General features: G+C 43.9%; 1 protein-coding gene across 2 annotated transcripts in view; it reads left to right on the forward strand.

Moving 5' to 3' along the window:
* LOC142013921 (gamma-secretase subunit Aph-1b-like) overlaps window positions 1-13,143 on the forward strand; it is a 52,119-nt gene that overhangs the window by 17,761 nt on the left and 21,215 nt on the right. For both annotated transcript variants that reach the window (XM_074995951.1, XM_074995950.1), the window contains exons 3-4: window positions 6,786-6,859; window positions 7,119-7,241. In XM_074995951.1, coding sequence (XP_074852052.1) covers window positions 6,786-6,859; window positions 7,119-7,241 — 197 coding nt within the window. The remainder of the gene's footprint in view (window positions 1-6,785; window positions 6,860-7,118; window positions 7,242-13,143) is intronic.

Raw genomic sequence — 13,143 nt, forward strand, 5'->3', positions numbered from 1 at the left:
ATCTACACCATCCCTGATAGACATCTATCTAATCTGTTCTTAAATATCTCCAGCGAGGGAGATTCCACAACCTCCCTTGGCAACTTATTCCAGTACTTGACCACCCTGACAGTTAGGAACTTTTTCCTAATGTCCAACCTAAACTTCCCTTGCTGCAGCTTAAGTCCATTGCCTCTTGTTCTCTCCTCAGAGGCCAAGAAGAACAAGTTTTCTCCCTCCTCCTCATGACACCCTTTAAGATATCTGAAAACCGCTATCATGTCCCCCCTCAATCTTCTCTTTTCCAAGCTAAACAAGCCCAATTCTTTCAGCCTTTCTTCATAAGTCATGTTCTCCAGACCTTTTATCATTCTAGTTGCTCTTCTCTGGACCTTCTCTAATTTCTCCACATCTTTCTTGAATTGGGATGCCCAGAACTGGACACAATATTCCAGCTGAGGCCTAACCAGCGCAGAGTAGAGCGGAAGAATGATTTCTCGTGTCTTGTTCACAACACACCTGCTAATGCATCCCAGAATCATGTTTGCTTTTTTTGCAACAGCATCACACTGTTGACTCATATTTAACTTGTGATCTACTAGAACCCCTAGGTCCCTTTCTGCTGTACTCCTTCCTAGACAGTCTTTTCCCATTCTGTATGTGTGAAACAGATTATTCCTTCCTAAGTGCAGCACCTTACATTTATCTTTATTAAACTTCATCCTGTTTACTTCAGACCATTTCTCTGATTTATCTAGATCATTCTGAATTATGACCCTATCCTCCAAGGTAGTTGCAACCCCTCCCAGCTTGGTGGTATCTGCAAACTTAATAAGCGTACTTTCTATGCCAATATCCAAATCATTAATGAAGATATTGAACAGAACTGGTCCCAAAACAGACCCCTGCGGAACCCCACTTGTTATGCTTTTCCAGCAGGATTGAGCACCATTAAAAACTACTCTCTGGGTGCAATTAGCCAGCCAGTTATGCACCCACCTTATTGCAGCACGATTTAAGTTGGACTTGCCTAGTTTGTCGATAAGAATATTATGCGAGACCGTATCAAATGCTTTACTAAAGTCTAGGTATACCACATCCACTGCTTCTCCCTTATCAACGAGTCTCGTTATCGTGTCAAAAAAAGCTGTCAGGTTGGTTTGACATGATTTGTTTTTTACAAAACCATGCTGGCTGTTCCCTATCACTTTACTACCTTCCAAGTGCTTGCAGATGACTTCCTTAACTACCTGCTCCATTATCTTTCCTGGCACAGAAGTTAAGCTTACTGGCCTGTAATTTCCTGGGTTGTTCTTATTCCCCTTTTTGTAGATGGGCACTACATTTGCCCTCTTCCAGTCTTCTGGAATCTCTCCTGTCTCCCATGACTTTCCAAAAATGAGAGCTAATGGCTCAGCTACCTCTTCTATCAGCTCCTTGAGGATTCTAGGATGCATTTCATCAGGCCCTGCTGACTTGCAGACATCTCATTTTTCCAAATGGTTTTTAACTTGTTCTTTTTTTTATTTCAAAAACTAACTCTACCCCTTTTCCACCAGCATTCACTATGTCAGGCATTCCTTCAGATTTCTCTGTGAAGACCGAAACAAAGAAGTCATTAAGCATCTCTGCCATTTCCAAGTTCCCCGTTACTGTTTCTCCCTCCTCACTGAGCAATGGCCCTACTCTGTCCTTGGTCTTCCTCTTGTTTCTAATATATTTGTAAAAGGCCTTCTTGTTACCCTTTATGCCTGTAGCTAGTTGGAGCTCATTTTGTGCCTTAGCCCTTCTAATTTTACTCCTGCATTCCTGTGTTATTTGCCTATGTTCATTCTTTGTAATTTGTCCCAGTTTCCATTTTTTATAGGATTCCTTTTTTAGTTTGAGATCATGCAGGATCTCCTTGTTAAGCCAAGGCGGTCTTTGCCCATATTTACTATCTTTCCTACGTAGGGGAATAGCTTGTTTTTGGGCCCTTAATAATGTCTCTTTGAAAAACTGCCAACTCTCCTCAGTTGTTTTTCCCCTCAGTTTTTCCTCCCATGGGGTCTTACCTACCAGCTCTCTGAGTTTACCAAAATCTGCCTTCCTGAAATCCATCATCTCTGTTTTGCTATTTTCTCTCCTCCCAGTCCTTAGAATTGTGAATTCTATGATTTCATGATCACTTTCACCCAAGCAGCCTCCCACCTTCAAATTCTCGACCACGTCCTCCTTATTTGTCAAAATCAAATCCAGAACAGTTTCTCCCCTGGTGGCTTTTTCAACTTTTTGGAATAAAAAATTGTCTCCAATGCAGTCTAAGAACTTATTGGACAGTCTGTGTCCCACTGTATTAAGGTCCCCCATCACCATCAAATCCTGGGCTCTGGATGATTTTGTTAGTTGCTTAAAAAAAGCGTCATCCACCTCTTCCACCTGGTTAGGTGGCCTGTAGTAGACTCCTAACAGGACATCACCCTTGTTTTTTACCCCTCTTAAACTAACCCACAGACTCTCAACACGTCCATTTCCTATGTCCATCTCCACCTCAGTCCAAGTGTGTACATTTTTTTTATATAAGGCAACACCTCCCCCCTTTTTCTCTCTGTCTTTCCTAACCAGGCTGTAGCCTTCAATACCAACATTCCAATCGTGTATTATCCCACCAAGTTTCTGTGATGCCAATGATATCATAGTTGTATTTATTTATTAGCACTTCCAGTTCTTCCTGCTTATTACCCATACTTCTTGCATTGGTATATAGGCATCTCAGATATTGATTTGAACTTGCCCCCCAGTTTTTTCCTGGCCCTCTTTTTACTCTGACATTGTTGCCCATGCTCTCCCTCCTACTTCCGACCCATCTCCCAGGTTTCCATGTTCTCCACTTACCTGCGGGCTTTGCTCCCCTGTCCCCAGCAAACCTAGTTTAAAGCCCTCCTTACCAGGTTGGCAAGTCTGAAGCTTTATTAATAAAAAGAAAGAAAAGGTTGAGAGTAAAATTGTTAAAGCAGTCAGATTGTACGCACTGATCACAAAGTTCTTGGTGCTGGCTTACAGCAGTGGTGGAGTAAGCTGCTATCTTAAAAGTGTCTGGAGTACATCCTATGTTAGGATGAGTCAGCACTCGTTCTAGGCTCAGTTCATAGCAAAGAAGTTTCTAAAATGATAAACTGGAATGAAGAGAGAGATGGAGGAGCTCTCAGGGCCCTTTGTGCCCTTACCCATGTGGAGGGAATTCCATTCTTGCAGTGTGTAAGCATGTCTGAGACAGAGCCTGTCACATGAGCCGATCACCTGTCCAAGCTCTTTTTAGGCAATCAGCCATGCCTGTCTGGAGTGCATGTTCCCAGACAAATTTCTCACATGTTGATTGACATCTGACAAGGCCCTTTATCAAGTTCTGCTTCACTTGACTAGGAATCCTGTCATGAAGCCACAGGCTCAATGCTACACCAAGCTTTGTAACAGTTTATAGGAGGAGCCCAGCTGTGAGTCTGACCCTTCTGGGCGTTTCCTCTTCCTCCAGCATAAGCCAGGTGGCTTTGTCACCCCCTGAGACTGGACCTGTGCACCTGCACCCCCCACTGCTCTCTGTGAGCTTTGCTTAGCCAGTCCCACTGAGACAGACCCTGATGGAGACTTGCCCACTTTGCAGGGATCAGTGCACCTCCCCCATCATCTGCAGGGACACTGACTCAGGGCTGCCAGAACAGGCAGGTTTCTCATTCACATGGAACGTAGCAAAGGAAGCCCTCAGGTTAGCACAGAGAGCTGGCGGTTAGAGTATTGCCCAAGCTGGGCAGCCTGGAGCCCAGCCAGGCTGTAGGGCTCCCTTGGGTCAAGCTCTGTCCACCCTTCCATCTGACCTCATTGGTCAGACTCCAGATAAAAGCCCGACTCCTCCCACTGCCCTCACTGATCCCAACCACACACCTCCTAGACTTTTGCTGTCCAGCTGGGCCAGAGGCTGCAATCAAAATAGCAAGTAGAGCCATTTTTTCCAATTCAGTTACAAAATCAATACATTGATCTGCAATGAGTGTGAATACAAGACAGTCCTTCATAAATAATGCCGAACCAGACTTTTTATACCCTGTACTTTAAGAATGCACAAACTACAATATGTAATGTGATCCATGTAAATATGTAACCCTTTTCTGAGTCCTAGTAAGCTCTAAGGTCAGTTCTGTCTATTGGCAGTGAGTACCAGAAATTAATTGGTGATCCAATGGGGGTCAGTTTATGTGCGTACAGTATAGCAGGGGTGAGCAAACTTTTATCTTGGGCCCCACTTTTTGTCCTTGCATTTAGCTGTCCTCCTGCCCACCAGTTTGTCCGATGCCCTGAAAGCAAGCATCGGTCTCCTGTAAGTTATGCACCATGCTCCCTTGGTATTGGCAGGGATTGAGAGTGGCTTTCAAAGCACACTGGCAGTCAAACAGTTAGCCAAGGCCCATTTTTCAGACACAGGTCTGCAGTACTTGAGGCTTGGCTCTCTCTCTTTGCCTTACTTGCCCCATCTGTGAAATAGATTTCATAATAAATCCTGTCTTGCAGAGATATTGGGAGAATGACTCAAAACTTACCTGGTTGATCCCCACTAGCAGCCTATATTAAACTTGCTCTTGAAGCATCCTAGTTGCTGGGACCTACAGCCTAAGGCATGAAGGCAGGGAAGCTGAAAGCCCATCAGTGGTGGGCAGACCCTGAGCCTTAGGTCATCCTAGGTCTAATGAAGTAAGTGAAAGAGAATCCAGTAGCCCACAGTGAGTGTGAGCACCCTCTTGCCATTCAAGCTGAACACTGTTTCTTTTCTCCTGCTCCACTGAGTCCATAGTCTGGGAACATCTCAGTATTAATTAATTTGAGCGCAATGTTCAAAACCCTGATAGTAACTGTATAGCAATCAAGCCAAGGCAAGTCCGTGTGGTAACTGTAGCAATGCACCCTCCCTGGGAGCTGTTTCTCCCCAACCCTACACTGGCTGGCTCCATTCTGCCTTCACGGACTCAGCTCCCAGCCTGAATCCTCGCCCACAAGGAGAGTGCTTACCTTGCCAGTGAATGGCAGTGCCTGGGCTGGCTGGCCCCATTCACACCTGGTCTGAAAACATGCTGCTGGCTGGAGGGGCTGAACCTGCCCCCACAAGGAGAGTGCCTCAGCTGAGGAATACTGCTGAGCAATGGGGAAATCTGGATCCCTCTGGGCCTTGGTGACCAGGTGTCAGTGTCTGAGCGATTTGTATTTTCCCAGGGGTCCTATTGATGGGCCTAAAGCCTGATGGCCTGGCAATCATACAATCACAGGGATGGAAGGAACCTCAGGAGGTCATCTAGTCCAGCCCCCTGCTTCAAGCAGGATCACCCCCCACTAAGTCATCCCAGCCAGGACCTTGTCAAGCTGGGACTCAAAAACCTCAAGGAATGGAGAATCCACCACCTCTCTAGGCAACGCATTCCAGTGCTTCACCACCCTCCTGGTGAAGTAGTTTTTCCTAATATCTAACCTGCACCTCTCTCTCGTCAACTTCAGACCATTGCTCCTTGTTCTGCCATCTGACACCACTGAGAACAGTTCCTCACCCTTCTCTTTAGAGCTCCCCTTCAGGAAGTTGAAGGCTGCTATTAAGTCACCCTTAAGTCTTCTCTTCTGTAAACTGAACAAGCCCAGATCTCTCAGCCTCTCCTCACAGGTCTTGTGCTCGAGCCCCTTAATCATTTTTGTTGCCCTCCGCTGAACCTGCACCAGCTCATCCACATCCTTTTTATACTGGGGGGCCCAACACTGGACATGATATTCCAGATGTGGCCTCACCAGTGTCAAATAGAGGGGAACAACCACTTCTCTAGATGTGCTCGAAATGCTCCTCCTAATGCACCCTAGTATGCCGTTAGCTTTCTTGGCTACAAGGGCACACTGTTTACTCATATCCAGCCTTTCATCCACCATAACCCCTAGGTCTCTTTCTATCGTATTGCTGCTGAGCCAATTGGTCTCCAGCCTATAACAATGCTTGGAATTCTTCTTCCCCAGGTGCAGGACTCTACACGTCTCCTTACTGAACCACATCAGATTTCTTTTGGCCCAGTCCTCCCAATTTATCGAGGTCACTCTGGATTCTCTCTCTCTCTACCTCTCCCCCTAGTTTTGTGTCATCCACAAACTTGATGAGGTGCAATCCAGTCCCTCATCCAGGTCATTAGTAAAGATGTTAAACAGCAGTCGCCCCAGAACTGAGCCTTGCAGCACTCTGCTTGAAACCAACCACCATCCAGATATTGAGCCATTGACCACTACCTGTTGGGCCCAACCCTCAAGCCAGCTTCTATCCATGTTATAGTCCAAGGATCCAATCCATATTTCCTTAACTTATGAGCAGTACCCAGACCTGTGTCTTTTCTCCCACCCTGAGAGCATAGCGTCCTTTTGTACTCACTGGATAGCAGTGCAGCACACAGGGGAAACAGGCTCTGGGACTCCAAAAACTGCAAAATATCCCCACTTTCTCAGACTCCTTTCTGAGATCTGTCAGCCAGCTGGTTCTAAATCTGTATCTGACACTTTGTTGGTGTTGCGTAACAGTAAGTTTGTAATCTAACGCTCATGCAGTACTAAACCAAGCACCTTGCTGAGGTCCAAGTACAGTCCTCCTACACTGTTACCTTGTCAATCAGCCTAACCGTCTCATTAGAGGATGAGAGTCCTGGCTCTTAGTGCTGTGCTGTAGGTGCACCCGTGATGCTGCTTTGTAGCCCCTGCCCAGGCCTCATGGGCAGTTGTTCATGAGGTTGTAACAGGGGTTCTCTCCTTTCTCTACCTAGGAAGGCAATCGAAGGGCTGGTAGCCCTCAGTGAAGATGGCTGCTCCCCCATTTCCATCCAGCAGATGGCATATGGTATGTTCCTCAGTGGGTGGAGCTGTCTGCAGCCTGATGAGGGAGGCAGTAGGAGGCACATCTCGCCGAGGAGAGGAGTGTTGGGGAAGGGTCTTGGGGCTTCTCACCAGAGATCCCTCCGAATGCAGGCAAGAACTATGGGATCTCTCTTTAGGAGTGAAGGGGGTTTCTGGGACTGGAGACAGCTCAGGGAGCCTCTCTGGGAGGCCCTGGCTCTGCTGGCTCTAGGCTCAGCAATGGGTGTTTTTGTGCCCCCTAGTGGCTGGCCTGGGCTTCGGGCTCATGAGCGGCGCCTTTTCGATGATCAACCTCCTGGCAGATGCGCTGGGGCCAGGCACCGTGGGAATCCATGGCGACTCACAGCTCTACTTCCTGACCTCAGGTGAGCAACGGGCCCACAGTGCCCTGCACCTTCTCCGCACCCAGCTGTACCGCAGAATTTCTGTGGGGACTAATTACGTACTTGAAAAATAAAAATGTACTTTTAGATGTGTACTACTGAGCAGCTCACCAGGACGGGGATAGTGACTGTGAAATGTGTAGGGAAGTTAGAGAGGCTATAAGAATAAAAACCTCAATAATAATAGTAGTTTCAGTTCTCATATTGACTGGGTACATGTCACTTCAGGATGGAGTGCAGAGATAAAGATTCTGACCCTTTGAATGACTGCTTCTTAGAGCAGCTAATCTTGGAACCGACAAGAAGAGAGGCAAGTCTCAATTTGGTCCTAAGTGGGGGAAAGGACCTGGTCCAAGAGGTGAATATAGCTGAACCTCTTGATACTAGCGACCATAATATAATTAAATTTAACATCACTTTGGCTAGACAAACACCGCAACAGCCAAACTCTGTAGTAGTTAATCTCAGAAAGGGGAGCTACACAAAATGGGGGAAGCTGTTTAAGCAGAAATGAAAGGGGCAGTGCCAAGTGTGAAATTCCTGCAAGTTGCATGGAAACTTTCAAAAACCCCATGATAGAGGCTCAACTTAATTGTACATCCCAAACCAAAAAGTGCCACCATAGCTAAACAACAAAGTGAAAGAAGCAGTGAGAGGCAAAAAGGCATCATTTAAAAAGTGGAAGTTGAATCCTAGTGAGGAAAATAAAAAGAAGAATAAACTCAGGCAAATGAAATGTAAAAATATAATTATAATTAGGAAGACCAAAAAAGAATTTATTGACTAGCCAGCCAAGGATTCGAAAACTAAAAAATGTAAATAAAGGCTGAACCTCGCTTGTCCAGTGCCCCCATGATCAGGGATTTTGCCAGACCATGGGAGGTCAATGCTGCCCTGCTGGCCTCCAGCCCACACTACTTCTCAGCCCTGGCTGCCCCCCACTTTGCAGCCCTGGGCTGTGGCTCCCTGGGCCCCAGTCCCCTGACTTCCCGGCTGGGTTGTCATTCCTGGGCAGCAGTTATCAAGCTGCTGCCAGCCCAGCTGCGGGTGTCCCAGCCAGGTATCCCAGCTGGCTCCTACTCCCAGCCACCAGGGCTCTCTGATTCAGTAGCACCCATGGTTCTACTGGACCATGGATGTTGCCAAACCATAGTGTTCTGAGTTTCAGGGGTTCTTTCTGTACATCACAAGCAGGAAGCTCACTAAATAACCAGTGGGGCCACTATGCGATTGAGATGCAAAAGGATAACTCAAAGATAATAAGGCCATTGTGCAGAAATTAAACAAATTCTATGCATCTTTCTTCACAGCTGAGGATGAGAGAGAGATTCCCAAACCTGAGCCATTCTTTTCAGGTGCCAAATCTGAGGAACTGGCCTGGGTTGTGGTGTCATTTAAAGGAAGTTTTGGAACAAATTGATAAACTAAGTAATAAGTCACCAAGGCCAGATAGTATCGCCTAACAGTTCTGAAGGAACTCAAATGTGAAGTTTTAGAACTACTAACTGTGATCTGTAACCTGTCCATTAAATCAGTTTCTGTATCAAATTACTTGAGGAGAGCTAATATGATGCCTGTTTTTTAAAAAGGCACTAGAGGTGATCCTGGCAATTACTGGCCAGTTAGCTTGAATTTGTTACTGGGCAAATTGATAGAGAGTATAATAAAGACTAGACATATCAGGCATGGTGATGAACATAATTTGTTGCAGAACAGTCAGTCTGGTTGTTGTAAAGGGAAATCATGCCTCACCAATCTACTAGGATACTTAGAAGGGGCCAGCAAGCTTGTGAAGGAGAATGCAGTGTGTATAGTGTACTTAGCTTTTCAGAAAGCCTTTGGCAAGGTCCTTCACCCAAGGCTCTTATGCAAAGTGAGCTGTCGTATAAGAGAAAAGATCTTCTCGTGGACTGTTAGCTAGTTAAAAGATAGCAAACAAAAGTCAGTAATAAATGGTCAGTTTTCAGAATGGAGAAAGGTAAATTGTTGTCTCCCAGGGGTCTGTACTTGGACCAGTACTATTCGCTATATTCATCAATGATCTGGAAAAAAGGGTAAGCAGTGAGGTGGCAAAATTTGCAGATGATACAAAACTACTCAAGATAGTTAAATCCAAGGCAGACTGCAAAGAGCTACAAAAGGATCTATCAAAACAAAAAGCAGTCAAGTAGCACTTTAAAGACTTGCAAAATAGTTTATTGGGTGAGCTTTCGTGGGACAGACCCACTTCTTCAGACCATAGCCAGACCAGAACAGACTCAATATTTAAGGCACAGAGAACCAAAAACAGTAAGCAAGGAGGACAAATCAGAAAAAGATAATCCAGGTGAGCAAATCAGAGAGTGGAGGGGTGGGGGGAAGGTCAAGAATTAGATTGAGCCAAGTATGCAGACAAGCCCCTATAGTGACTCAGAAAGTTCCCATCATGACTTAAACCATGTGTTAATGTGCCGAATTTGAATATAAAAGCCAGCTTGGCTGCTTCCCTTTCCAGAACGGTGCGATGGTAATTCTTCAGTAACACACATACCTTTAGGTCATTGACAGAATGCCCCATTCCATGTAAAAGGATCTATGTTTGATTTAAATCAAGCAATTTAAATCCCCCAAAAAAACCAGATTTAATCAAGTTACCAAAAAAGCTAAGGCTGAATGTACTAAGAGTGCATTTAATTTTGAAGTAAGTCCCATTAAACTCACTAGCCCTTCAGTTCTTTGAGAAAACAAGTATAGAATGGGATTTCTGTGGAAAGCTGAACGATACCGAAGTAAAATAGGGAATCAATTTATGGCATCACCATTGTGGTCTGTGGCAGGATGTTCCAAAAAAAGGGGTATGTATGTGTGTAATACAAAATAAGAAAATGACACTCAGTGGCAAGTGGCAACTCAGGATTTTTCTTACTGCAGCTTTTCTGTATTGGCTATTTGAGTGATGGATTCTAAACCTAGTTAATTAAAAAGCCATAAGGATTAGCTAAGCTAACCTTTTTTTCCCCCTAATAACATCCAACACAGCAAACAGCTTGGGAATTTTCTTGTAAAATCACATTTCTTCTAAAAGGCATAGAGCGAATCTTGAAAAATGATAAATTGCAGAGTGAATTATTTAATAACAAGCAGCCCTATGGCACTTTAGAAAAATTTATTAGATCATGAGCTTTCATAGGTAAAAGTCGCTCCATCAGATGGGATTTGGAATGGACATACGGAATCCAGAGTTTATATAGCAGAGAGGATAGGGAAAAAAGGAAGCTACCTGTCACTTGTAGGACCAGTTAATGACGCTGGATATTTCACGTTCCTTCAAATATAAAAGGAGGGGAAATTGCCGTTTTGTAATGCTTAAGCCAGTTTAAAATCACTGTTCAGCAGGACCTAACCATGTCATCCATAACAGCAGGGGCTCATCTATCTGCACATCCATTAAGATGACGTGCCAGCAATGCCCCTCTGCCAAGTATTCTGTACAAACCAGACAGACTCTGTGCCAAAGGATAAATGGACATAAATCTGACATCAGGAATGGTTACATACATAAACCTGTAAGTGATCATTCTAACCTCCATGGATATTCAATAATGAATTTAAAAGTAGCCTCTTTCTAGAAAATAATTTTACCATTAGATTACAGAGGGAGACATCTGAATTGGAATTCATTTACAAATTTAACACCTTTAACCTTGGCCTGAAGAGGGATCTTAACTGGCATATGCATTACAGGGGCAATTTCCTCACCTTTTATATTTGTAAGAATGAGAAACACCCAGCTTAATTTGCTTCATTAACTGGTCCTACAAGTGATAGGTAACTTCCTCCACTGCTGTCTGCATATAAACCCAGCATTCTGTATTTCCACCCCAAATCCCATCTGATGAAGTGGGTGGGTTTCACCCATGAAACCTCATAACCTAAAACATTTTTTAGTTTCAAAGTGCCACAGGACTGCTTGTTTGTGAAGTTAGACTAACATGCCTACACATCTGAATTATTTAAGTTAGTATCCAGGTGATTCACTCAGCCATATCTGCATAATTTTCTCCCGATAAGCAGTTTTCCTTATGATGTTTCATTCTTGCAGCTAGGCCCTGCATCGTCATCTTGCATTGATTACATTTGGCACATTTTCACCCAAGATAAGAATTTCTTCAAAGTACTTCTGAAAAGGGGCTCTCTTACACCAAAAGCCATGACAGTCTTATTGTGGCAAAAGCTTGCAGGGAATATAAGAACGGCCATACTGTGTCAGAACAAAGGTCCATCTAATCCAATATCCTGTCTTCCGACAGTGGCCAAGTATGGAACAAGTAATCACCAAGTGATTCATTCCCTGTTGTCCATTCTCAGCTACTGACGGAGGCTAGGAACGCTATTTCTGCCCACCTTGGCTAATAGCTGTTTATGGACCTGTCCTCCATGAATTTATTTAGCTCTTTCCTGAGCCCTGTTAAAGTCCTAGTCTTCACAACATCCTCTGGTAAGAAGTTCCACGGGTTGATTGTGCATTGTGTGAAGAAATATGTCCTTTTGTTTTCTTAAATCTGCTACCTGTTAATTTAATTTGGTGATCCCCAGTTCTTGTGTTATGGGAACAAGTAAATAGCTTTTTCTTATTAACTTTCTTCACACCAATAATTATTTTATAGACCTCTATTATATCTCCCCACTTTATGGTCCTCTTTTTTTTTTTTTTTTTAAATGCAGTCTTTCTAATCTCTCTTCATAAGGCAGCCATTCTAAACCACTAATCATTCTTGTGACCCTTTTTTGACTTTTTTTCTAGCACTTGGATATCATTTTTTGAGGTGAGGCAGCCACATCTGTGTGCACAATTCAAGATATCAGCATATCATGGGTTTATAAGAGGAAATAAGATATTCTCTGTCTTATTCTTTATCCCCTTTTTATGATTCCTAATATTCTGTTTGCTTTTCTGACTGCTGGTACACGTTGAGTGGATGTTTTTAGAGAACTATCCACAGTGATGTCAAGATCTCTCTTGAGTGGCAATGGCTAATTTAATCCCCATAATTTTGTATGTATATTTAGGATTGTTTTCCAATATACACTACTTTATACTTATCAACATTAAAATTCATCTGCCATTTTGTTGTCCAGTCACCAAGTTTTATGAGTTCCTTTTGAAGCTCTTCACAATCTGCTTTGGACTTAATTATCTTGAACAGTTTGGGATCATCAGGGAGGTTTTCTCACTTCACTTCACTATTGACCCCCTTCTCCAGATGGTAAATAAATGTATTGAATAGGATGGTTCCCAGTACAGACCCTTGGGGGACATTACTAGTTAACGCTCTCCATTCTGAAAATGTACCATTTATTCCTGTTTGAGCTTAGAATCATAGAGCTGGAAGGGACCTCCAGAACTCAGATTTTGGTAAACTCAGAGAGCTGGTAGGTAAGATCCCATGGGAGGAAAAACTGAGGGGAAAAACAACTGAGGAGAGTTGGCAGTTTTTCAGAGAGACATTATTAAGGGCCCAAAAACAAGCTATTCCCCTATGTAGGAAAGATAGTAAATATGGGCAAAGACCGCCTTGGCTTAACAAGCAGATCCTGCATGATCTCAAACTAAAAAAGGAATCCTATAAAAAATGGAAACTGGGACAAATTACAAAAAATGAACATAGGCAAATAACACAGGAATGCAGGAGTAAAATTAGAAGGGCTAAGGCACAAAATGAGCTCCAACTAGCTACAGGCATAAAGGGTAACAAGAAGGCCTTTTACAAATATGTTAGAAACAAGAGGAAGACCAAGGACAGGGTAGGGCCATTGCTCAGTGAGGAGGGAGAAACAGTAACGGGGAACTTGGAAATGGCAGAGATGCTTAATGACTTCTTTGTTTCGGTCTTCACAGAGAAGT

Source organism: Carettochelys insculpta, chromosome 5, assembly GCF_033958435.1.
Source record: "Carettochelys insculpta isolate YL-2023 chromosome 5, ASM3395843v1, whole genome shotgun sequence".
Lineage (NCBI taxonomy): Eukaryota > Metazoa > Chordata > Testudines > Carettochelyidae > Carettochelys > Carettochelys insculpta.